The sequence below is a fragment of the Musa acuminata genome, chromosome BXJ1-8 (genome assembly GCF_036884655.1).
Source record: "Musa acuminata AAA Group cultivar baxijiao chromosome BXJ1-8, Cavendish_Baxijiao_AAA, whole genome shotgun sequence".
Lineage (NCBI taxonomy): Eukaryota > Viridiplantae > Streptophyta > Magnoliopsida > Zingiberales > Musaceae > Musa > Musa acuminata.
This window is the reverse complement of record NC_088334.1, coordinates 3,816,373-3,843,471: the sequence shown is the minus strand read 5'-3', so window position 1 is coordinate 3,843,471 and position 27,099 is coordinate 3,816,373. Positions and strand designations below refer to the sequence as shown.

The window sequence follows — 27,099 nt, the reverse complement described above, 5'->3', positions numbered from 1 at the left end:
TTCAAATCACATAAATTTCTATTTTAGGAATTTTTTAATAATATTATTATTATTATAATATGCCTAAATTAGGCTCATCACTCAATGGATATTATCTTCAATTACGAATTGCTCGAAAGAAAAATGTCATTCCTCTTATCAAGTATTATTCGTGTCGTCGATCATTTCTCGTCGGGAAGAAATATAACTCAGCGATAGAGTATTATCTTGACGTGATGAAAGTCATCGGTTCAAACCTAATTATCCCTAAACTTAATATAAATATTTTTATTTTATCTTCCTCTTATGTCGTGATCCATCCAAAATAGATAAGTAGCTTATGGGATTGACTGATAGGACACCGATGACTATATTGCTAGAAGCCAACTGTGATAGACCATATGTTCCAACAATGGATAAGAACTTCGTCGTGAATCGTTCTGCTACCGGAGGCACGAATGATGTCCCGACACCACAAAGGTGCTCTCTCTGGCTCCTTGTGTCGAGCATCGTTAGGTTTTGGTGATACAGAAGAAGACCCCACCAATAATAATCTATTAATTCATCAAATTAAGAAATTATAAATTTGAGGAAATTTGTTGTGAAGGCATGCACGAGTTGTAGATGAGCCAACGTGTACCGTTCGAGATCCCGAGCTAGAACGTGAGAGACAGGGCAACGACTTTAGTCTCGACATTGGACTTCGTGTGAACCGTCGCAGTGTCCGATAGAGGCCAACGCGAAGTCGTGCTTTGAGTCGGGTCGAGTGTCGGACCCGAAACCCGTAGAGTTTGGCGCGAGGCTTTCTTGTCGTTGTCGAGGTCGTGAGTTCAGTCGGGTGTTGGGAGCATGGATCGACTCCAAATTGCCCGTTGGTGCCTCGATCGGGCTCTCCTTGCTTGTGTTTCGACGGTCAGATCACACTCACCGCGTTGTCACACAGACCCAATCTACTCTTACCGATATATACCCATTGCTCGCGTCGCTCCTACCTCATCTCATCCTGTTTCTTTGACCCTTCCGCCGCCTCTTCCTCAAACCCTAGCCGCCTCTGAATCTCGCTCGCCAAAACCCTTGCCGATTCTTCCCTTTTGCTCTTGATTTTTTCTTGCAGACGCGCTCTCAGCCACCTTTCGTTCCCTAATCCGCCGTTTCCGGTCTCGAAGGTGAATGATTGGTTCCATTTATGCGTTTTCGCTTTCGGTCTTCGTGGATCTGGGTGGTGATCTTTGTTCTCCCGTGGTGTAGGATGGGTGAAGCCAGGGACAACGATGCTTACGAGGAGGAGCTTCTCGACTACGAGGAGGAAGAGGAGAAGGCCCCTGATTCCGCCGCTGCTAAGGCCTCTGGTGAAGCGGTGAAGAAGTAAGTTTTAAACCTTTTACTAGTTCGTTCCCCTTGTTCATTGGCTGCTGCAACTATTTTCCCTTTGTTATGAAGTTTTGTGTTTAGATTTATTGATTTATTCATGTTCGAAATTTTCACGCCAAATTAAGTATTCTTTATCACCTCGAACAACTATATACTGAAAATTGTGTCCTTGATGTGAAATATAGTACCAAAAGAAATCATGTAGTAATTAATATAAACGTGACTTTTTTACTATCATATAATAGGGAGTCATTTGGGGCTACATGCTCGTTTAGTATCTTCGTACTATAGTTTTGCATCGTGTGGTTGTCTAGAGTTTATTTCTTCTTTCCCTTGCCCAGGGGTTCTTTTTTTTTTGGTGTGCCCCTATGCTTCTACCTGTGTTTGTTGTAGGCCTTCTCTTGCTGATCATTAGTCATTTTGTCACTGGATTGGTGTTGGTTCTATTATCAGTAATACAAAAGTAGCTTACCGTTTAATATTTCGATCAATGCAGGGGTTATGTTGGAATTCACAGTTCAGGTTTCAGAGACTTCCTGTTGAAGCCAGAACTTCTCCGTGCCATTGTAGATTCAGGTTTTGAGCACCCATCCGAAGGCAAGTTATAGATTATAAATGTTGATGTTGATTTTTGAATTCAAGGAAACATTATTTCTTTCCCTGCGATTATTGTGCCCGAATATCAAATTTCATAATTACATATTGGCCCGTTTGTGTCCGGTTACTTTGCGACAGCCATAGTATATCATTAATGACAGAGAATGTATGTCCTTTGATGTTTGGCTGACACTACTGTTGATGTGTGGATAATATTATATTCACATGTAAAAGTAGATGATCTTGATGGATTGTACTGAATATTTGCCTTCTCTTTGCGTTTAGTGGTTCCTTATCTGTTGTGATATGAGAGTGGAATCTGACTGTTCGGACGGGGCAAAGAGCTAATACACCATCTCTTTTATTTTATTATTGACTAGGCAATGACGTAGTATATTGCTTGAGTCCTCTCTAGTTGTTGTGTTATGCTGTTATATTGTGGTTGATATTAGGTGTTTCCAGACTGCTTCCTTGGTAAACGACTTGAGGTTTATACCTGTTGGACATCATGTGTTTCGGTGTTCTGGATAGTCTGATCAGTTTAGGTGTGCCTTGGTGCTTTTAGTTTTGGTTGCTTCTTTTATGGAAAATGAGAAGCAAATTTAATGCTGCTCATTCTTTTTCTTGATGCATGGCATCTTGTGGGGTGCCCTCCATGAGTTGTTGCAATATTTAAATTGCAACTTTGATAATCATTCATATTTTGTGATAGTCTTGTTAAGATCTGATTTGTATCTCTTTTTGAGAGCAGCATAAAGAAGTTGGTTAATCTGGGCAGGATGTTCAAGCTTCAATCCTGTAATTTTTCTTAATTGAGGTGTTGGATGGTTATTCCGTTGCTTACTTTTCCTCCCTCTTTTTTCTTATTGGGAAAGAGCACCCTTGAAAATATTGTTTCTGTTGAAACTTATCTGAGGTTTGTTGGGGAAATAAAAGGGAAATCAAAGCAATAAGGGAATCAGTCTTACAACCTTATTGTACATAAAATTCCAGTTTCCCAGTCAAACCTTCTGACTGTTACCCAGTTACAGTCAACACCATTTTTTCACATACAATAGTAGCCCTTGGAGAGTAGAAGTCTAGATATCCAAAATCTTTGACAACTATTTAAAGTCAAGCTTCACATAAGCTGCTTTATTAATTAATTTTAAATGTACTGCAAAAATAAGAAATGACATCAAAGCATGTTATTTCATTTGTATAAAATTATCTGCTTTTTAAGTAGGTGAAACATGATATAGAATATATTTAAGAGAGACATAGTTCTTGACTTGGAGTGCATAATTTCACAACTGTTGATGGTTATAACAGATATGGTGACTCGAATGGGTTACCAAAAACTTTATTATGAGATGAGTGCAATTTTACAGCAGTAGAGGCATTAATGTAGGGCACAGATTGGTGGCCTTTTTTGTGATTGAAAATCATTTTCTAGTATATGATGTAGTACTGCTTCTGGTTTCTAGAACTTGTAATTCTAAATACATGAGCATTGATAAATGCATCTATGCATTCTAGCGGCAATTAAAAAATTCCTGTTTCTCTTATAGGTGAAGTCCTGAGTTTATTATTTTTAGTTTGGAACACACTCTGGGTCTGGTGGATGAGTGGATCCTTAAACTTCCTGTAAGGAACAGTGTTAATGTTGGTGAAAATATTATATTTTAAGCTATTTGAGAATTAATTCTGTGTTGTAAAACTACATTAATTTATTGTTGTAAACTGCTTAAGATAGCAAAAATCATGAGTATGGGAATTTATTCTACATGCTTTCAGTACAGATACATGATTTTTTTAAAATTTGCAGGTAATCAGTACTTCCATATTCCTGAGTCTGGAGAATGGTAAAGCTTTCCATTAAAAGGATCAAGAAGGTTAATTTTTACTTACTGGGCTACTGCTCCAATTTTGTTTGGTTCTCCATCAGTACAACATGAATGCATCCCTCAAGCTATCCTTGGAATGGATGTCATCTGCCAAGCTAAGTCCGGAATGGGGAAAACTGCTGTTTTTGTTCTTTCAACTCTACAGCAAATTGAGCCCGTTGCAGGGCAAGTTGCTGCACTTGTGCTATGTCATACAAGGGAATTGGCTTATCAGGTTTATAACTTTTTTGAGGAATAATTTATTTTACATGCTTGATTTTTTGAGGATTTTGAATTCATTTTTGCTATAATCTTGTAGATCTGCCACGAGTTCGAGAGGTTCAGCACTTACTTGCCTGATATTAAGGTTGCTGTTTTTTATGGTGGAGTTCACATCATGAAGCACAAGGATATTTTGAAGAATGAATGCCCACATATTGTAGTCGGCACACCAGGAAGAATACTGGCACTTGCAAGAGATAAAGATCTTTCTTTGAAGAATGTGAGGCACTTTATTCTTGATGAATGTGACAAGATGCTCGAGTCACTTGGTATGCTTTTTTTCCCCGGCTTTTTGATGTTTTCCGTTGACTATTAACTTGCAAGTGATCTGGCTGTTTTTGCCCCTCTATACATCCTGGAAGTTCTCTTCACAGTTGTGTTTGTTCTGTAGATATGCGTAGAGACGTTCAGGAGATCTTCAAAATGACACCTCACGACAAGCAAGTTATGATGTTCTCAGCTACTCTCAGCAAGGAGATCCGCCCCGTATGCAAAAGATTCATGCAAGATGTAATGTCCTGTGGCCAGCTCAGATTAGAAGTCTTTGAGTTTTTACCTCACTAGTTTATTTCTGACTTCTGGTTATGGATAACCTGTGGCTTATGCACAATCAGCAGGTTATTGAAGTTTGATTAGTCTTCTAGTACCCCAGTTTTAGTTGGTATGATTGGGTGGCTTAAAGGGTTGAAAGGTCTTGGTCTTTATAGATTCAAGGTCTGGCACCCATGAGAGGTTTATGAATCAGGCTTTTTGGTGTTATTGTCTGTTGTCTTCCTAGATTTATGGTAATTTTTATTTATTTATGTGGGTGGGGGGCGAGTACCTTTTACTTGGGTATATGGTGAAGGAGAAGAATGATCCGTGGAGTGCAGACAACTTTTTTGTGCTCTTTTTGGGGGTTACTGGTGATCAGAAGTTCCCTTGATGTGGCTATTAGTTTACAGAACTGGCCAGCAGTTCATACATCATTGGTTTGGTACTGGATTCAGTTAGCTTGAGGACAAGACCCTAATCCTCTTTAATCTGACATTTCTTCCCTTTCAGCCTATGGAAATATACGTTGACGATGAGGCCAAACTGACATTGCATGGTCTAGTACAGGTACCTGTTTTTATATTTCTGATTCCCAGCATTATGATGGTTATTGTTCTCCATTAAATATCCATTATCATGCAGCACTACATCAAACTAACCGAGTTGGAAAAGAACCGGAAACTGAATGATCTTTTGGATGCACTGGACTTCAATCAAGTTGTGATCTTTGTGAAAAGCGTGAGTAGAGCAGCGGAGCTGAACAAGTTACTTGTCGAGTGCAACTTCCCATCAATCTGTATCCACTCTGGCATGTCACAGGAGGAAAGGTAAATAGCTATGACCGTACTCTCTCTGGCTTGATTCTCTATGCTAATGTATATAGCATTCAATTTTGGCTTTCATTTGGATGATGTGTATTCTCCAATTACAAGTGTGTGCTGTATCTTAGCTTTAGGATTTTGCAAGCTAACACTTTTCGCTCTTCTCTTGGTCTTGAGAATACTATAATGAGATATTTAGGAAGCTTGCTTTAACTACAATCATAATGGCTACAATCATAATGGATTCAAATCTCATTAGCAAAATTTAATGAGACTATTGATATATGAATGATTTAATCTATCTGGCTATTTATCTAGTTCTCTTAAATGTACACAAACAAAAAAAGTGAGGTTTCAGGGTTATTGATATTGATTGATGTCATTTTACATTTTATCATTTTGGCTTGTCACTGATCTTTTTGTGGCACTTTTTCACTTGACGTAGTTGGTAATCGTGGGTGCTGGTGAAAACAACAGAAAATCAATTGATAAAAGCTTAAATAATGAACAAAAGGAGTAGCGAAGGTGGTTGGTTTGGTAGTTATTGAATTTAGAATATTTTAGTATTCTGTTTCTTGGTCACATATGGTTAGAAATTCAGGGGATTTGTGGGTGTGACAGCCTTTTGTCAAAAGTAGTTCTCACCAGAATTTAAAAGGAATTCTGTGTCTTCAGTTACATTACAGTTGATGCACCTCTTAAACATTATCCTACCATCTTGGGAGATATCCTGTCAATCAAAAGAATTCTCACCAGAACTTTTAGGTAACCGCATTGAGTTTTCTGTGTTATACGAAATGCTTTCTTAATAAGTTGATCTTAAATGTGGTTTACCATTACCTTCTCGATCCATGTCTACCAACTATTCCTTGTTCCCACAACCTTTATCATCTCCTCCAATGTATCACTGACCTCTACCTGACTCACTCTATTGTGGATAGGTTGAGTTGCTACCACTTGCACCATGAACACCTGATCTATTGTCCTGTGCACCTCTCTACTACTACCTCTGTCAGTATGACCTCTTACAACCACCATGGCATCTCCAGTCACCTTACGACACCCAAACCCTACTCAAGGGACATCCTTCTTGGACCAACCTATTCCTTTCTTGCTTTGCCTACACCAGCACTACCACTTGTGCAAATTGCTTTTTTGCTTGTCAATGTGATTTGTCAGTTGTAAAATTGTGTGAATGGATAAAAATTTACCCCTCATGTTCTTGTGGTGGTAATGCTGGAAACAGAACTAACAGTAATAGAACTAATGTGATATGGTCCGTTCTGTCCATGTTGGCGTTTACATGTATGTTATGTGTTCCATTGGTAGTTTTGATACAAGTCTCCCTTTCAGTTGTATTTAGTTTTTTATTGTGATAATCCACAGGTTGACGAGGTATAAGAATTTCAAGGAAGGTCTTAAAAGGATTCTTGTAGCTACTGATCTGGTTGGGAGGGGAATTGATATTGAGCGAGTCAACATCGTGATAAACTATGACATGCCAGATTCCGCTGACACTTATCTCCACAGGGTCATTCTCTTTCTCTATACTTGACTAAAATGAGATGCAAGTGAAAAACTCATTAATTTACTAACTGCCTAGGATTATTTCTTTTCTTCAGGTTGGAAGGGCTGGTCGTTTTGGTACCAAAGGACTTGCTATTACGTTTGTTTCTTCGGCTTCAGACTCTGATGTTCTCAATCAGGTATTTTTTATTATGTTCCGAACAATGTGTGTTATTTGCTGATCTATAAATGTTGTCTGATTGTCATATTGCTATAACTTGAAGGTGCAAGAGAGGTTTGAGGTGGACATTAAGGAGCTGCCAGAGCAGATTGACACTTCAACCTACAGTAAGTCACTGTGCCTACATTTGACTGTTGCTCATTAGGAATCAAATGAGATCATACTGCGGGTGCAATATGTGATGTATATTTTGCATTGCTTGGTAAGGTGAATTGCATCTTCATACTAACATTTTGAATTAAGTGCAAGATTAATGGTCGTGAAATTTTATTGCTCACTAACGATGCAGTCCCCTTGTTTTTGTCCCTTAATCCTCAACATGGGATGACGCTGCCGTATAAGAACTTGTTGAGGTCTTTTGTTGCATGTTTCTAATGGTTTTATAGATACGGTTTACTACTCATTACAATCGAAAAATAACAAGAGGGTTGAGATTTCTTGTGTGTTCAGTGGTGGATGCATTATGCTGATTTAAGCCAAACATGAACATCATACAGTTCAGTAATTCAACCATTTACATGAGTTTATTACAGAGGGCTTCTCAGGTCCTAAGATAGGTCGTTTTCTTTTCATATAGTTTTCCTTTTTGACATTTGTCTCACCTCTTCCTGTTTGTGTGTTTACAGTGCCGTCGTGATGACATGGCAATGTTGCAAGCAACTGGTTTGAAGACTGGACATGGCAACGGTGCCAGCGTGATGTAAAAGTTTTCACTGGAATTGGTTCTAGAAATTTCTTTCGAGATAGGCGGTGGTAGGAACTGTATGTACCTTTAAAGCGTAAACCACGCGGCAGCTTCTTACAGCTTAATGGTTTGCCTTTGCTTTATGTAGTTACTACCATAATTAATTATGACAATGTTTGTAGTCGTTTTATATTTCTTTAGAACAAATACTTCTGATTTGTTTTGCTTAGTTATTTGTTTCTCTCTGCATGACTTTTTTTGGCTTGTAGGAGTATTATGTAATTCCGTTGTTAATTTTGCTCATTTTTCTTTGTTTTGTCTGTCATCGATTGGACCTATTAATACGGTCCATCAAATTGTAAACTGATTCAAATATCAATCGGCTCTAAAAATTTTGTAATTAAATAATTTTAATATTAAAAAAAATTAATTTAGTGAATTCTATACTAATTCAAATGTCATTAGTCTCTTAACATTGATAATTGAAAAATAAAGTGTGAAATTAAACTTTAAATTTTATATTACAATTTAATAATGTTTAGAAAATAGGTGTTTATCATTAATTGGTTCGATTGAAATAACCAAGCATCCAGATAATGGTTATGCCATTAAGGCTTTCTTATATGAAGTCGAGATTTATCAATTGCGTAGTAACCATCAAGACCGAAGTCTTTCTTTGACGAGACCGATATCTGTTTTGCTGTTGGCATACGTGGAGCTCCTGATCTTTTACTTGAGAAGGATTTGCTCATTTCGGATCAATAGCTTCTCGGATTCGGCTCCTAACTCCAGTTGGATCCGATCGGCCCCTAAGAACAAACTCTTGATGCACCCTTATAGTCTATATCCATCGAACGATGAAGATCCAACGGTCAATGATTCGCCTACTCGTATCGATGTAACATTTGGTCGTTCGTCCCAGGGTTTTGTCGTCAGTCCCCTGACACCGTCCCGACTCGCTCGGCAAAAGAAGAGAAGGGGGAGGAAGCGAGGCGATGGACGAGGAGACGAAGCGACAGATCGAGGAGACGGTGCTGCAGATCCTGAGGGACGCGGATATGACGAGCACGACCGAGTTCAAGGTCCGCTCCTTGGCGGCCCAGAGGCTCGGCATCGACCTCTCCCACCGCGACCGCAAGCTTTTCGTCCGTGGTATCGTCGAATCCTTCCTCATCTCACAGAATAGCAACGACGGCCATGACGACGACAAATCCGTTCCGGGACAAGAGCAAGAGGAAGTGGCGGTGGAGCAACCGGAGCGAGATCGAGAGGAGGAGGAGGAGGAAGGGGAAGAGGAAGAGGAAGATGAGGATGAGGGCGCGAAGAAGAGGCGTCGAGGGCCCAAAGAGTATGATGATGACGGCGATCTAATCATTTGTCGCGTAAGTTACTCGACGAGCCCTGAGCAGTTAGGGGATTAGAGAAACCCTAGTGTTTATGCTTCCCTTTTCCCCATATTGCTCCGTTGATTCGTTTGATTCTTCTTGTCGCAGTTGTCGAGTAAGAGAAGGGTGACGCTTCAGGACTTCAGAGGGAAGACGCTGCTGTCGATTCGAGAGTACTATATGAAGGACGGCAAGGAGCTGCCTTCCTCCAAAGGTGATCTTTGTCTTCTGACTTCTAGTTCTTCCTGCTTTCCTGCTGATTGCCTTTCTTAGGTTTAGCAGTTTTGACATAATATTTTGCATCTTGCCCAAATCCATCATCAGAGAGTATGGAAGGGTCACGATTAAAACGGGCCGAGAAAATGGTTGTTTCTTCCTTTGAAGATGGATGACTTGGGAGAGGATTAGTTGATGCTGCTTTGATGCAGTTTGAATGTCTATTTCTACAAGTAGCTTATCCCAAAGAAGGAAAAGGATTATAGTGATACATCTATTTCCTTTTGCTTTCTAAATACTCTTTGCTTTCTTGTTTACTTCCCTTTGCTTTTTAAATACCGGCTATAAATAAGACCAATGGGTTATGCACCGGAGAGGAAGTGTTTGGAGTTTAGACTCCCTTCTAAAATTTTCAATATTGTAAGTAGCTTGTGTTGCAGTAGTTCAAGCATAAGAAAATAAGAGAACATTTTGGAGACCTTAATTTTGGCATTTTAAAGCTACCCAAATTCAGTTATTGTGCTGATATAATAATCAGTCGCCATAATAGCGCATCTATTACTACTATCATTGTTATTGGAGGATTAGTTCTGTTACGAAGACTTGCATGTGAAGAGGTTTGGAAAATCAAATTGATAGTTTGTTCCGAGGTTCTTGGGACCATGATTTAGCTGAATATTTATATGTTTTCTAGGTCTTTTGCACCTGTACTTAATTAATTATGTATACCGTGAATTATATACTATTTACTTTGGTTTAGAATCGGAAGGGATCAAACCAAGAAAATAAGGCCATGGAGATATTATTTTGGTAGGGTTTTTAGAACACTATTGGAACTAGATGTTTCATGGTCTTTATTATAGATTTCCTTCGTTACTTTAACAAACCGTACCACTATGCTTCTCATCATTCAACTTTTTCCTCGAAAGTAAGTTCTATCAAATCAAGAAAACATGTGCTCTCATCATAAAAGAGGATTGGATGATCTTGCTCGGTTTGGTCCGGTATAGGCTATACTATCCTGTTAAGTTCATCGTACAGGGTTTATCGGGTTGTCAATGGAAGAATACCAAACCACGCTGGACAATAAGTTGATCTTGTATTATCGATACCAATTACAGATATACAACAACAACAAAGTTGTAAAGGCCCAACGACTATATATATATATATATATATATATATATATATATATGTTGGCATCAGTTTTTTTATATTTAGGACAATTGCGATGTCCTTATTTTCTTTTTTCATTTTCTGTCTATTTTACACACTCCTTCCTATCTTTTCTCGTCCTCTTCTTTCTCTCTCTCTCTCTCTCTTCATTTACCTCCTCCTGTGTTAATGATGCTGTATAACCGATGTCTCCTCTTCATCCTCGTCTGTCTGTCTCCTCTTTGCCAATGTGCACTGTCCTCCATCTCCTCGGGTAGTCCTCCCCTGTTGCTTCCTTCTCTCTCTCTCTCTCTCTACTCCACTGTCCTCCATCTCCTCAGGTAGTCCTCCCCTTTTGCTTCCTTCTCTCTCTCTCTCTCTCTCTCTCTCTCTCTCTCTACTCCGGTTGGTAAAAACTTGTATTGAGTGTCATTATCCATTTATACCTATACCATACTGACTGATTTACTGATCACTATGTTACCAGGTGTATCAAGTGGTCAAATACGCCTGGCCAATTATATACTGCTAGTTAGTGCAAGAAGTGAATGTCCCACAGTTGTAGATTGTAGTTTGGCTAAGCACTGAAGAACAGAACTTAAATGTCAGCATATTGCTCAAATAAGTGGCTCAATGCTAGACGTTGTTTTCCTAAGAATAAGATGCCTTAATATTTGCAACACCTTGGTAGTTATGGGTCAAGATATTTTTGGTCAGCAAATTAGTATGACTTGTGAGGTACAACAATCATTAGGAAATGATTGAGTTAAAGCTGTAGCTATGAGTTTTACATATGGACTGATGTGAGGAATCGGATTGCGTGACATTGGAGCTCCCCTATGCTTTTTTGTTTGTGGAGCTAACAAATGAGAGATGTAGCTGTGACGTGTGATTGTGACAGAAGGAAATATAGGGTACCATCGTTTTGATCAATCTCTGATAACGTTTCGTCTGTGTTTGTCATCATTCCCTTATCCACCTTCTGTTTATGTATATACTTATGCATCTGCAGAAATCAGTGTGTATGGCTATGCCATGATAGATGCGTATCCTTCTGGTTCTGAAAAATGATAAATGATTTGCTGCCCTCATTACTCCTTTTCTTTGTTATCCTTCTGATTACTTGATATGGCTGTTGTGCTTTCAGGGATAAGTTTGACGGTTGAACAGTGGGAAGCGTTTCGGAATGCTGTACCTGCAATTGAGGCTGCCATCAAGAAGCTGGAAGGGTCGGACTGAAATATGATGTTTGCAAGACCTCTACTTGAAAGAAGTGCCTTTTTGATGAGGTGTGTTGTAGAAAAGGCCTCTTTTAGCTATTAATGAATAAGATTCAGTCTCCTCTACTGTCATTTATGGGAATTTCACCTATGTGATACATGGTGCTTGCAGGCCCATCCATTAGCTATTAACTTTTCTGGATGGATTCATTGCAGGTGACCTTGAATCTGATGAAGCCGAATAGGAAGGACCCTGCCAAATCAACCTTCAAGAAGGTGAATTTTGTTTTTTGTAGTAGCTAATGTGACATAAAATAGTTAGTTTAGGGTTCTACTTCTGTCAGCTGGAACTCATATATATCGAAGGTGAAGCATGACGATATATGTTCGTAGACACCTGGGCCTTCGGGTCCATTGTGTTATTGAACTAATATTCTATGGGACCCATCCCTCCTAGTAGGGGGACGGACTGTGCACTCGTGCGTGGCGTTCTTGTTTCGACAGACTTGTGCGTTTGTCGAGACTTAACCGATGCATGAACTTTGTATCCACGTCCTAGAAAACACTTGGCCGACCTACCAAAACGGTTCTAGTGAACCGGAAGTTATAGCAGTGGGTGAATGATGGGTGACATCTGTGGACCAACCCATTTGTACACACCACATATGGCAAGGTGGTGGCTACCGTGTAGTAGGCTCTTGCTAGCCTCTAATTAATTAATTCCATGGAGAGCCGTCTCTCGGAAAGTTCAACGAGATTCGGATCTCGTACGAGTTCTTTGTATTTCACTCGTGAAATCATTAAACTAGGTTGCACGTGAAGGATAAAGACAAAGAACCAACCAAATGACGCTGTTGTCGTTGTCCTTGAATCGGCATATTCCTCTCGTGGTAAGTGGAAATGGGAGTCACATGTTTCTTGCGTTGGAATCTAGACTTGTAAGCTAGACAGTACTGTGTCATTAGAGTCCAATTGGCATCCAGACATAGGAGTCATTACTGCCCTGTTTATTGACGTATATTTCAGCTGAATCCGACATCTGATTGAACACGCGTGAAAAGATGACCTACTAATGAAATCACCTACGGTTTCACTAGGAGATCAACTGTTCGAAAACAAATCGTTCTATCATCACACAAACACGGCCTGCAGCTGATGCTATTTATATACATGGGCGGCTGTGCCAAATTGCAATATTGACCAATAAGCAGCAGCAAATTTCTGAATTTTCTGAATCACAGATACCAATATTGACCAATAGTCTCATCTGGTTTTGTATCATCCGAAAGTGTCAGTTTTAAGATGGTTGATATTTCATGCTGTCTCTTCACAATAAAAAAAACCCCATAGGCTACGAGTGGGAGGTTTATTTTCGGAGTTGTTTTATCTCTGAACTCTACTTACAAATCTTAAACATTCAAGAAGAGATTTAACCAAAATAACCAAAATAGGATTTTCAAACCTAATACAAGATGCTTGTATGCTGAAACAATGGTGAAGAGATTGTCAAACCTAATACAAGAAATCTACTTATAAATCTGAAACAATGGTGAAGAGATCTAACTGAAATATGATTGTCAAATCTAATACAAGACCCTTGTATGCTGCTCGAATATGTACAAACAAGTTGCATCGACAAATCTTCAAGGAGGGCTGTAGGTTTACGCAAAACCATCCATGGGGAAAAATGTTGCAATGAGCAGGCAGCTAATGAGTTGGTGATAATACTACTACCATCAGATACAAACCATGTGTCACCTTCACAAATTGGTCAAAAGTGATCAAGTGGGGCAGAAAAAAATATCTCCACCAAAACCAAACTGAGCTCAGTAGTCTTTCTCAAGAATCTTCGCCTTGGAGCCAAAGTTGGCACCACATGAAACGGGTGCATATAACTCCTTTTCCTTCTGCGCAGCGTCTTGATTCCTGGAACGGAACGCTGGCGTGTAATTTGACGTTGGCTTTGCACCAAAAAGTATGCCATGTGCTTCGGCGCTTGCTTTAAATGGTTGAGCTGAGCAGCCAACCGTTCCGGTACTATTATAAGTTGTCAACTGTTGCCGCGTGCCTCTCCTGGAACTTTTATCTGAAACCCGTGGTCTGACACCACTGAATCAAATGTTGTGCCGAAGCTGACACCATCAGGAAGAAGCTTTCCAAGCTGGAACATGCACACACGGACTTTACCTCTCTGGAGTCGGCGAGGGGAATCCATTGCAGAAGAAAAACTATTCAATTCTCCACATGCGAATGTCTTCTGTTTGTTCTTTTCATATGTTCATCAAGACTCGAGTTTCCTCATCGCATAGATAGGCATCCCTAACCCGACTTAAGCGTAAGATTTTTCCTCCGGCATGGATGAAGCAACAAAGCGTTGGAGAGTTTCTTGCACTGATAAGCTAGCACACAAATTGAAGGCATGTGAAGATTGCAACTAGTAAGATAAAGATTTTAAGGCAGAGAACACTAGAAAAGATAACCATTTCATAGAGAAAGAACCTGAAGGGAAATGATTTTTGCTGCACAAGACTGGCATCAAGTCCCATTTCTTCTTATTAGAGCTGCAGAGAGTTGTAGCAAAAGAGAGTTCAAGCATACGAATCACTTACTACCTAAGAATAGTGTATCTTTAGAATGAGATATAGAGAGGAACGAACCTGAAGTGAATTGGATTTTGCGGCCAACGTCAACTCCATCTCATCAGGACTGCAGATACGAGGAGGATTCAAGCAGATTAAAGACATCGGAATGAGCAAAAGATTAGAAAAGATATGACCGACGAATACTACAAAAAAAATTATCTAATAAAGTACTTAGTAAAATTGCTACACAATGGGCGGATCTGTATAGCTATGAACATCAAATGGTTCCAATATCCAGCTACTTTGGCTGCTTGGACACTGTCATGTTGCCCTCAACTCATGAGCCAAAGCAGCAATCAGCTTCTCCTTCGTGAGCTGCTCGGCGGCCGGCGATTTCACCACGAAGGTGTGCAGGACGCTGTCATTCGTTGCAGCGACCTTCGAGTCCACCACATCGATCTGTGAATCCTTGAGAGCTTGGATGACCTGGGATACGGGGTGCCTGTCCAGTGGGCAGTTTACCCGGACGATTACCTCGTCCTGTGCCGTCTGGATGTCGATCTCAGGGCAATGCGGCGGCGGCCGCTTGTGATCCACACGTGATGGGTCGCCCCACATCTCCCTCTCCGCCTCCATCTCCTTGAGCTTCTTCTGGAGCTCGGTGATGTAGGATATGGCGTCGCCGAGAAGGGAGGCCTTGTCCATCTTGGAGATGTTGGGTACGACGGCTCTCAGGGCGTAGAACCTCTGGTTCAGCTTCTCCCTTCTCTGGCGCTCGGCTTCCACATGGTTGAGCGGCTCCTCCCTGCCGTTCGCCGGCTTACGCCCCCTCTTTCTCGGCCTGCGCTCTTCAGTTCCGCTTGGTTTGTGTTCTTTGCAAGGTGCCTCGACGTCCGAGAGCTCCGAGTCTACCGCACCCGCACGACCTATCAAGACGCCGGCGGGAGCGGGATTTGCAGCCGCCGCCGCCGCCGAGCTGAAATCGATCTGCCCCGACGGCGGCAGGGGCCGGGGAAGCGCTTGCTGTCGCTGCGGCTGCAGCTGTTGCTTCTGAGGCGACATTACCCCGTTTATGTATCGAACATATGGTGCGCCATTACCAAATTTCTGCTGATGAGGATTCACGAGGTGATTCTGTTTCCACTGGAGCAGCGGACTCTTCTGATGGTGATCGCCATGCTTCGCGATCGTCTCCGGTGGCCTCTGCTCCATGCTCACGATCGAAGCGCGCTCGTTAAGCTGGGCGTGCCCAAGCTTCAAATTCTTCCCGAAGATCTTGGGATACTCCGCGACATGACCGCTGTCGGCCCCAAAGCGCCAAACCGAAACGGGGCCATTGTTCTCGTCTGTCTTCTCGCCAGGCGCCGCCTCCCCCTTACTAAGGCCATGGCCAAAGAGGGACCTAATCATATGCAGCGCCTCGAAGCTCTCCGGCACCGGATCCACCGAACCCAATTCAAGCACGCCGGATTCGAAAGGTATGAAGATGATCGTCCTGAAACCCGCCGTTCTCGCAAGAAACGCCCGGACGTAGTGATTGGAGCACGCCGGCGATGCCAGCACCGCCTCGGAGATCCATATATGCTTCCCGGACTCGAGCGCTCTTCCAGGAGCGTCCTCGCCTTTGGGGAACGAGAAGTACATGGACGCCAGGAAGTACATCTCCGTGTCAGTTATGCGGTCGAGCCGAAGCGCGTAGTTCTCTTCGTCGGAGCCACCGGAGAGCGCGTGGAGCCTCTCGAGCACCCGCTTCCGCATCTTCTGGTGCGCGCCGTCGAGGGGGTTGCGGCGGGAGCCGCAGCCCTCCTCGTCCCCCGTCTCGACGCAGTGACCGTCGCCCCAGCCGAGGACAAGCTCGTCGGAGTCGGACCGCGAGATCTGCCAGAAGATGGCGTAGGCCCAGGCAACGGAGCCGGGCCCCTCGACGAGGTCCTGGAGCTTGGTCTGGAGGTCGGCGTCCCCTCCGCCCACGGCGGTGAGGTGCCCATCGGAGGAGGCCGCGTGGCGGGCGTTGAGGTAGTCGAATGCCTGGTGGCCGAGCACTGCCAGCGCCATCTTCCGATCCTCGTCCGACCAAAACGTGCCCATCCCAACCCGGATCCCCCCTCCGCAACTCAACTCGCGTCCAATACCCAGTCCTTGCAGCTCCACCTCCACCATTCCCCTTCCCAGATCTCCTCTTCACGACACAAATTCGAGATCAGGCGAATCAACCGCCCGGAGCGGGTACGAGGTCGAATAAAGACCAGACAGAATCAACCGCAGAGCTCAGAAGAGGAAGAGGGAGGCGCGGCAGTGGAGCAGAGATAGGGAAGCGAACCCTAACAACCTCGTCGTGAGAAAGGGGGATGACGAGGAGCCGAGGAGGGCCAGCGGCGATGAGTCCTTAAAGTACACGTGGTAACGCCAAGAACCTCGAGCCGAGCCGAGCCGCACCGAATCGGTGGGCCCACCTTGACCCCTAGACCATGTGGTTCGAGTGGCGTCCATTACATCGTTTGGGGCGCCGACACCGAGACGATCCACGTGGCGTTCGTGATGGGATTCATGCAAATTCACCTTCATAAAAACAAATAATAGTAATAATAATAAATAAATAATAAATAATGGTGGATTTGTGTTAGCGTAAGACTCGTGAACAGCTTCTCCGCAGCTGCCCGCCTTCCACGAGCACGAGACTCGCGTGACCAACAGCGGTTCACCCCAACAACACGCAATCCATAAAAGCGGCGTCTCACCCGAATCGCTTTGGTGCGGGGCCCGCGGGAAGTGACCGGCGGTGAACGATCGGGTCCGCTTCGTGGGTCTCCGGTCGTTTACTGCTCCGTATTCTTCGCTTCGCGTTTAATCCAACCCACAGGTCCGTGCGGATCGGACGGTGAGGACAGTACGACTGTTTCCGTCCACGAATCACGAGGCTCGCCTGTCCTCTCGATTGCTTCACGTGAAACCCCTGCTCCTTCCGCACCTTTTTAATTCCCCGCCATAGCTCCGAGCCGAGCGGAGCCGATACAAGATGGCACGTGACGAATGCGTGACCGAAAACGATTTCGAATCGGATCGGGTTGAGTCGACTTCGATCCGGCAACCCATATCTCGACGCCCATCGTCTCGTCGTCCCCATCGCGGACTTGGGTCGAACAGTTCGCCTGCGGGATCTCGTAGGACTCGAGACGATCGGCGCACATGCACCCAGCGATGGCGGCCTTCTGTTCTTGCTGTTGGAGTGGCGAGAGTACGAGTGCTGAACGTGAAGTAAGAACGGAGAGAAGAGATGTGGGAGTGGAGATTTAGATCGAGTACGCTGCATTTAATAAGATTAATTTAAATAATTAGAATTATATGAAATAAAAGATAAAAATTTAGAATAAGATAAATAAATAAGGATGAAAAGATTTATTATAATATAATTATTTATTATTATTTTTTTTAAATTATATTTTTTTAATCTTTTAACTAATATAAATATATGTTCTTATATAAATCACAACATTGAATATTGAAAATACTCCTCATTCCTTATACTATCTTATTTTTCTTCTTATTTATTTTTTTAAAATTAATAATTATGGTATGAGAGTTTGGTTTAAAGAATATAAAAAAAGATCAATAGATCCATAAAATAAAATATAAAAAGATGACAAACATGAGAGTAAGTATTTCTAATCTAATTTTTTTCTATCTATAAAGGTGAAAATTATCAATTTTGGACCGTTAGAATGTGAACTCTATTTATTTCATCAAAATTATAGAATTTGATAGAAAATGATTTTGTTGAGTATCATTTATATGATATTAAAATTACTAAAAATAAAAAAGATGAATATGCACAAAGTTGCAAGAGAAATATGTTATTATTTTCCCGAAGAATCACGATGACATCAATATCAACTAAAGTCTAAAAAAATTAAAGCATGTGTTTAAAGGTACAATCAAGATAAAAATTTGAAGGCTTCAAATTTTTAGATGTGAATTTGAAACTCTTATGATAAAAAATTATGAATCTATCACTGAGTTTTTAATCAAAAGTTTCTTCTATTACGAACAAAATGAGATTTTTTGATGAAAACCTAAAACATCAAACTATAGTAGAAAAAGTTTTATGGAACTTATCTTCAAAATTTGTTATGATTTCTATTAATATAGAAGAAGCTAAAGATACAAATATATTATATATTGATGAATTAATGGGCTCGTTTTTAATTTATGAATAAAAAATGAACAGATTTTTAGACTAAACTTGTGAACAAGCTCTTCAAATAAAGATATATCATAAAACAGACAAAAAAAATTCAAAAATTAGCTTTTAAGAGAGATATCAAAATGGTAGACGCCACGAAAAATCTAATACTCAAGGCAAGGGATGAGATCGATCGAATAAGGGTTATAGGAACTCTAATGGAGGTAACAAAGAAATCAATTAATATTTTTGTTTGAAAAAAATAGACATAATGAAAAATATTATTAGTATAAAAATAAAAATCCAAATGTTCCTCTCTACTCTCATTATAAAAAATATGATCATTTAAAAAAAATTGTTGGAACAAAAATCAAATAAATTATTATGAAGAAAATAATAGTGAAAAAGAAGATGAAGAAAATATGTTTTTTATAGCATCTAATTAAGAATATTTTAGATCTATTTGTTTTTTTATAGTAGATAAAGTAATCATATGATATATATAGGACAAATTTGTTTTAAAGACCTAAAGATTCAATCAGATATATAGTATATATGAAACATAATGGTAAGATTTAAGTGGAAAGAAAATGAATAGTTACCGTAAACACCAAATATGGTAAAAAAATTATTAATGATATGATGTTTAATCCGGGTCTAAAACAAAATCTCATTAGTGTATAACAACTAATGAGAAAAGGATATCATCTTATTTTTAAGGGTTAAGGTCTATTTTAGTCACTATGATTTTGATGATGAACTTCTTAAGCCCTTATGGTTTACTTGTGTCTAAATAATCAATACATTTTAAAATACGTAGCATATAATCCCCTCCCATCAAGTTTGAGTTAATAGATATTAGAGTCTGTTTACGTGACATGTTAACTCATAATAAATTATTAGTATAATGATACATATAATTTAGGGTTAAGATCCATTTTAGCCCTTATGGTTTTGGCTGTGAACATCTTAAGCTCTTATAGTTTATTTTTTAAAAAACGTAGCATATAAGCTCCTCTCATCATGTTTGAGTTAACAAATATTAGAGTCTACTTATGTACTATGTGGAATCTATGCACAGCACACAAACAGAAAATAAAAAACCCAAATTTTCCAAAAAAGTGTTCACTGTCATGCAATAATTGATGCGCAAAACCCGCAAAACTAAAAATTACGTGTGAGATAGTTGTATTATATAGAGAGATTGTATATCTTGAAATCCTACAAATCTATGGGAGAGGATAAATGAGGTCAAGCACCCTCTTCTCAAACGGTGATCCATATAATAGGGGCTGCAAAGATGTTCCTCGAATCGCTACCAAAATCTCCATACCTGTTATTTGAGGAGGAGAAGAGGAGAGGAGAATAAGAGGTGGTAGCCACGAAGCCTAACCTATGGCTCTTTAGTTCTCTTCTATTTCTAGAGGCCTACTGTTAACTTAACCCTAATGGATCCTATCACGTCGTATCCCCTCCCACCGAATTTATCATATTCAAGAGGTATCAACAATTCAAAACTATAATCCAAACTAACATTTGAGAACATTGAGAAACATTCAATCAAATTCACATTAAAAAACCTGTACAGTTTGTAATCATATATCATATCACTCAAATTTTTATAAAAGCCTAAGCCAATTAACAAAATATTAATCTCACTTATAAATCCACAAGTATAAGAATTTATACACTCAAAACTCCAACCATTTTTCATAAATTCATATTAACATAAACTAAACATAACATTCCAAAATTCCAAATGAGATAGGTCTTTTAAAACCTTTTCATGGTAAATCAATTCAAATATGTCGACAGCAATTTCATTACATATAAAATACACTAATATAACAATAACATAACAACTAATAAGTCTTGCTCATAATATAATTATGCCCAATTCAAACATCTCAATTAGTGACAAGCTAACCTGAAAGATTTATATAGCTATGAAGTGCACTAAAAAGCTCAGCAAGTGACAAGCTTGGTATCACAATACAAGGCAGAATAAGAAAGGGCATAACTATAAGCAAACTTGGTGTCACAATGGAAGACAGAATACAAGAGATTCAAGGATACCATCTCATTAGATACAAAATTGTAAATGTCATTTAACTCAAAACATATTTAGTTCATAACAAATGGAGTAAAGAGTAATTAGAGCATATCATTATCGTATGAAATATTTTGGACCATATCAACAACATAGAAAACATCTCGGAGCATATCAATGGTAAATGAAATATTTCGAAGTATATCAATGGGTGTATAAAATGTTTCAGAGTATATCAATAATAAATGAAATATTTCGAATATTATCAATGACGTATGAAATGTTTCGGAGCATATTAATGACATATATAATATTTCAGAGCATATTAATGACATATATAATATTTCAAAGCGTATCAATGGTCTATGAATATCTCAGAGGCATAAGAAGTAATTCGGAATATATCAAAGAACAAATACGAAATAAAAGCTCAAACGCCGCATTTGACATTGCATTTATATCATTCTTACCTCAAGCATAGGTAGAAGGTGAAGTGGAATATAATATCAAACACATAGAAGGTGAAGTGGAATCCTAAATATAATCTAGAGCATTGCGGGTTCTAGGCACATACCCTTTACCATTTATGATAAAGGTTCAGATAATCCCTTTACAATTTTTAGCAAAGGTCCAAATAATCCCTTTATCATTTCTAACAAAAGTCTAAATTATCTCACTAATACTAGAGTATAAAAGGACACTATAAATAATAAAATTGACAATATAAAAAACATATGCGGAACAACGAAAGCCTTTAGGAGTCAATACGATCCAAATATAACCTTTCACAAATTCATTCAAGTTTGAAAGAATATAAAAGCAAGAGCATACAAGGATTTCCATGTGATCACATAAAGCTCAACGGAAGCTAGAATGTTAGATGAATTCAATGTCCAATGAGACAAAACTAGAATAGGCACATTTGACAAAAGTTTGATTTTTGGTAGATTCGGTGAGGAACATTATATAAACAATTCAAACTATAAATTATACTCCAATTTACTCAAGAAAGATGTCATTAGAAAGATATTTCAATCTACTTTTAGATAAAAGAAGTTTCGTATGCATCGAACTTTCCAACAAAGAGTTACCAATGATTTGGTAACCAAAGGTCAAAGAATAAAATCTCCGTTTGGTATAATTCATAGGGTCGGTTTCAATAGAAAACTTGGTAGACATTTAGACTCTAAATCTTTCAATCTAGGTATCAAAAGAAAGACCTATTAATCTAGTTTCCAACAAAATTAGTTTTTCATAATTCAGAGCTTCCAACGTAGACTTATAAATAGTTTAGTATTAAAAGATCGAAAGTTACGATCCCTATTTTGTAGAGCCTATAGGGTCAACTGAAATAGAAGTCTATGTGGGTAATTAGACTTCAAATTTATCAATCTTAATATCAAAAGAAAGATTTATGAGTCTATTATCGGATAAATTTGATTTTTCCCAAATGAGAGGTTGGTTCAAAAAATTATAACTATAATAAGGCAAAAAGATCAGAATCTTAAAAGTTTTTTAAATTTAAATTGTTACGTCTAGACAAGAGATATATCAAATACAATATTAGAATAATTTAAATTATTTATATTTAAGACAAAAATAAAGATAGAATTATAGTAGGAAAGGATTAGAATACTTGAAAGAGAAAAGATCCAAACACTTGCATTTTGATCCGAAGATTATAGAGTGTAAGCTCAAATCCTTCTACTTTTCCTCCGTCTCCTCTTTTTATTTTATTTTCTGACCTATCATTTTTCGTCCTCCATACCTATAGCTCGTCCTCCATGGCTTTCGAAGATTTTTTCTGCACCTATTTGATCAGAACGTAGAGGCATGGTTCCCCTCGCCTTTCTTTCTTCCTTCCTTTTTTTTCTTTTTTCTAACCGCAGCTGCGACTACCACAGTCGTAGCCACCGCCGCAGCCGCTTCCATTGCGCTTTCTTCTTTCTTCTTTCTTCTTTCTTCTTTCTTCTTTCTTCTTTCCCAAATGCAACACCCGTAGCCACAATCACAACCGCTGTAGCCATAGCCGCCACAGCCGTGTCCGCAGCCTCGGCCGCAGCCTCTTCTTCCTCTCCTTCTTCTCTTCCAACTGCAGATGCCACCACTGCAGCCACAACCCCTTCTTCTTTCCCTTCTCTTCTTCCTCTCCTTCCCTTCTTCCTTCCTCTCCTTTCCAGCCACAGCTGCCATAGCCACAGCCACCTTCCCCTCTTCCTCTTCTTCCTCTTCTTCTTCTTCTTCTTCTTCTTCTTCTTCTTCTTCTTCTTCTTCTTTTCTTCCCTTTTTCTCTTCTTCTCCTCTTCTTCCCTAATCCTCCCCGATGCACAACACCTCCTCTCCTCTGTTTCCTCTTACGGGAAACAGAGTTGCCGCTGCCACCTTCTCCCTCTTCTTCTTCTTCTTCTTCTCCTCTTCTTCCCTTCTCCTCCCCGACTTCCCATACCTCCTCTCCTCTATTTCCTCCTGCAGGAAACAGAGGTGCTGTAGCCCCAGCTACAAACACCTCCCTCTCCTCTTCCTCTTCTTCTTCTTTTCTTCTCCTCTTCTTCCCTTTTCCACCCCGACCCACTGCCTGTCCTCTTCTTCCCTTCTTCACGCACTCCGCGTGGGAAGCAATGGGATAAATATATATATATATATATATATATATATATATATATATATATATATATATATATATATATATATATATATATATATATATATATATATATATATATATATATATATATTTTAATAGTTTAATTATTGAGATTTCCTATATTTACATATAGATCCTCTGATTTATAAATAATTTTTTAAAAAATAAATATCAAAAGTGAGGAATATTACATATCGTATTGTATTGAGTATTAATAGATATTATATAATAATCTCTCATTGATTCTTATTGGATCTTATCGATAAGATCCAATAATTCATAGATTTATTTGATATCCATTAAAATAGGGGCTCTAACGAATATCTCATATCCGAACTTTTACTCGTCGCAATACCTATTATGTGTATGACCCTCTAGCCTCAATATCGAGCTGGTCGTGAGTGATACATGTCTGAATTTTTTTTGGCTTAGTGAATTATTATCTTCATATTAATTTACTCGACTCATCGATTACAAATGTACTAGATCGGTTGATTGCTACTCCTAATGATCAATTGTACTTGACTCATCCTCTATCGACATTCAATAGTTCTCGTAAGGTTGATTACCACTCCTAATGATCGATTGTACTATATCTGAAATTTTTAAACCTATAAGTTTGGTATCAAAGAGTAGAGTACTTATACAGGATATCCTTGATGTCTCAAGTCTAAGAATAGTGGAGTACTCTCACTGTCTAATAATGAGGTATCATCAACCATCCATCATTAAGTGAGCGGATCAATCAATGAACTTATTCTCCAATAAACATTTGCACAGTAGCCCTAGTGTCCCCACACGAGCAACTATAAGACCAACTGCATCCCTTTCGAGTAACCTATGATCGAGATTATTTAGAGTTTGTGTTTAAAGATGAATCGATCTCATTACATTAGCATGATCTCATCACAATCTAATTTACATGCATAGATCCATGAACATCAAAATATACTTATGCATCAAACAATATAAAGTGATAAAATATCAAAATAATAATGAGCAAAAAGAGTGCATATCATATTACATATGTTATCACTCACGTAATAGGCTTGCAGAACACCTGTGACTAGCATTTATTAAGATGGGTGCTTGGGCCCGAAATGAACCTGAAATTTTAAATACAAGTAAATCATAAAGACTTAGAGGTTTATGACTAAGACAACAAGGGTTAAAATAGATCTTAACCCTATTTTTAATGATAAAAAATATTTGATTTATAAAAAATAATAGTAATTATGAGGATGACAAAAAATAAAATGTTTTCCTTATTATTTTTGGATTTGTCCTTACATGTTCGTTGCTTTATAATATGATCACCTGAATTATGATGAACTAGAATTGCCAAATTAAAAAAAAATGATAATTGGTTTATCTAAAATTAAAAATAAATATATTGTTTATAAATATTATACTTTTGAGATTATCATAGAAATTCTTTTTAGATAGGGCCAAAAAAATGATTGAAACTTATGCATATGGATATTTATGGGCCTATAAAGATTGTCTTATATGATAAAACTAAATATTTTTTATTATTTATAAATAATTGCATAAGCCTTCTCCGTTTTCAAAAATCTCAAAAGCATTTGCAAAAAGCAAAATAATTGTTTTATCAAGACTAGGCGTGCTGATAGGGGGTGTGAATTCACTTCTAAACAATTTTCTTTTTTTAAGAATGCAAGCATTCATAGGTAATTAACTACATAAAAGCTACACCCACAATAAAATGATGTATTAGGATTGTCGGAGGTATGCTTAAAGAAAAAAAATAGTACTAAAAGAATTTTGAGCAAAAGTTATGAGTACATTAATATATTTTCTAAACCGTTAGTATAAGGAAAAACATTCTATGAAGCATAGTTAAATTTTGCTTTTAAAGCAAGATGTAAGTCATTTAAAAGTAATTGGTTATATTGTTTACTTTCATATTCCTATCGAAAATAGAATTAAACTTAATAACGAAAGTGTTAAATGCATATTTGTGGGGTATAGTAATAAGACAAACTGTTTTAGACTTTATGATCCTACAACTAAGAAATTAATTATAAATTATAATATTATGTTTAATGAATAAGAAGCTTAGAACTCTAAAGCAGTTGAAATTCCAATGGTTATAGGAGAGGAAGTCAATAAAGCACATCCTATTATTAATACCTCACCCAAATCCTCTCATATTTTGAATGATTTTAATTCAAATGATTGATTCTTGTGAGACTGAAACACATCCAAGGAAAAATGATATTAGTTTGATTTTAATTCAAAAATATATTAGTATGATATCTTGGCATGTTTTTCTTTGGAACCATCTTGCTTTGAAGTTGTAGCTCAAAACGAAAAATGAATGTGAGCAATTGAAAAAAATAAGACTTAAAAATTGATAGATTTAGTCCCAGAAAATAAACCAATTGGACTCAAATAGGTATGAAAATCAAAATTTAATGCTGATGGTTCATTGCAAAAATATAAAGTAATTTAGTTGCCAAAAGATATGCTCAAATTTTAGGTATCAATTTTTTAAAAACATTTCCTCCCATTGCTAGAATTGATACAATTAAAATAGTATTAGCATTTGCAACCTAAAAAAAATGGCATGTTTATCAATTTGATGTTAAATCAGGCTTCTTGAATAGAAAATTACAAGAGAAAGTTTATATAAAGTAGCCTGAATGATTTGAAATTAAAGGGTGAGAAGATAAGATATAGAAATTGGATAAAACATTATATTACTTGAAATAAGCATCAAGAGCATGATATAATATAATTGACAAGTACTTTTTTTCTGTGTCAATTATGACATTCGTTATGAGCGAGCTATATTCTTATAATGATAAGAATATAGTAAGGATAGAAAAAATGTTTCGGGATGTCAAACTTGGATAACAAAAAAGTAAGAATACGAGCAAATGTTATCACTATAAGTACAACATGTCAAATAATTTGGCTTCCAAAAATTATAAAGATCTTAAAGAAAAATAAGATGGATCAACTAAAATCTACTACGATAATAAGTCAATGATAAAGAATCTTATCTTTCGTGTTGCACTAAACACATCGAAGTTCAACGATATTTTATTTTTTTAAATTGATTGATAAAGATGAAATTTAAATGGTCCATCGCAGCATCGAAGATTAACTTACCGATATCTTTAAAAAAGTTTTAGCAAAAGAAAATTTTTATTTTATTTGTAAATGACTTCAAGTTACAATTATTTTAAATTAAGAGGGTATGATAATATTAATTTAAATAATTAAATTTACATAAAATAAAATATTAAAATTAGATTAAGATAAATAGATAAGGTGAAAATTTTTATTGAGATGTGATGAATTTTTTTTATTATTTTAAAAATAAATATATATTTTTATTAATATAAATGATTATTTTTGGATGAATGCAGAACTTTTTTTTCTCCTCTTCTCTCTCCAAGTTATGAATAAAACCAACAGCACTTGCACTGCCGAGCATCGCTTGATATAGCCTCCCAGTCCGACGAATAAAAGAGCCGTCAAATCTCTGTACCGTCCATCAGAGATCATTTCACCGCAGACGGTCGCTGTGTAATTTGATGATGAGGAGGAACGAGTCATACGAATTACAAACCGACTCGACCTCCGGTGGGCCATTGCTGACGTTGCTCACTAACACAAGAAGTGATCGCCCACTTCCCATAGCCGAAAGCAGCGAATAATACATCATCAATAATAGGTGGATTACGTCAGGCATCCATCAATTATCGAGTTGGAGGCCTGTCTATAAACGGGCATTACCACCGCCTTGAGAACACG

At 38.3% G+C, this 27,099-nt stretch overlaps 3 protein-coding genes across 5 annotated transcripts; 2 read left to right on the top strand and 1 right to left on the bottom strand.

The window, feature by feature from the left end:
* The first annotated feature begins 967 nt into the window (after positions 1-967).
* Positions 968-8,110, top strand: LOC103993784 (DEAD-box ATP-dependent RNA helicase 15). 2 transcript variants are annotated; one of them, XM_009413971.3, is made up of 12 exons: positions 968-1,145; positions 1,228-1,344; positions 1,847-1,947; positions 3,875-4,047; positions 4,132-4,363; positions 4,486-4,604; positions 5,139-5,195; positions 5,271-5,455; positions 6,836-6,980; positions 7,072-7,155; positions 7,240-7,303; positions 7,823-8,110. In XM_009413971.3, the coding sequence occupies exons 2-12, from the start codon at positions 1,229-1,231 to the stop codon at positions 7,831-7,833; spliced, it is 1,287 nt and encodes a 428-aa protein (XP_009412246.1). In that variant the 5' UTR covers positions 968-1,145; position 1,228; the 3' UTR covers positions 7,834-8,110. The 2 variants fall into 2 exon arrangements, with proteins under 2 accessions (XP_009412246.1, XP_064934151.1); XM_065078079.1 differs by lacking the exon at positions 968-1,145 and having other exon boundaries at positions 1,306-1,344; positions 3,755-4,047.
* Positions 8,111-8,804: 694 nt separating this feature from the next.
* LOC103993785 (RNA polymerase II transcriptional coactivator KELP) lies at positions 8,805-12,251 on the top strand. The gene is made up of 4 exons (XM_009413973.3): positions 8,805-9,263; positions 9,375-9,480; positions 11,785-11,926; positions 12,074-12,251. Exons 1-3 carry the CDS (start codon positions 8,877-8,879, stop codon positions 11,874-11,876), a joined length of 585 nt encoding a protein of 194 aa, XP_009412248.2. The 5' UTR covers positions 8,805-8,876; the 3' UTR covers positions 11,877-11,926; positions 12,074-12,251.
* A 1,022-nt stretch (positions 12,252-13,273) lies between these two features.
* Positions 13,274-16,787, bottom strand: LOC135587092 (transcription factor MTB2-like). 2 transcript variants are annotated; one of them, XM_065078078.1, is made up of 4 exons: positions 14,515-16,787; positions 14,357-14,418; positions 14,045-14,256; positions 13,274-13,966 (listed from the first exon to the last, which is right to left on the bottom strand). In XM_065078078.1, the coding sequence occupies exon 1, from the start codon at positions 16,597-16,599 to the stop codon at positions 14,761-14,763; it is 1,839 nt and encodes a 612-aa protein (XP_064934150.1). In that variant the 5' UTR covers positions 16,600-16,787; the 3' UTR covers positions 13,274-13,966; positions 14,045-14,256; positions 14,357-14,418; positions 14,515-14,760. The 2 variants fall into 2 exon arrangements, with proteins under 2 accessions (XP_064934150.1, XP_064934149.1); XM_065078077.1 differs by having other exon boundaries at positions 13,274-14,256.
* Between the last annotated feature and the right edge of the window lie 10,312 nt (positions 16,788-27,099).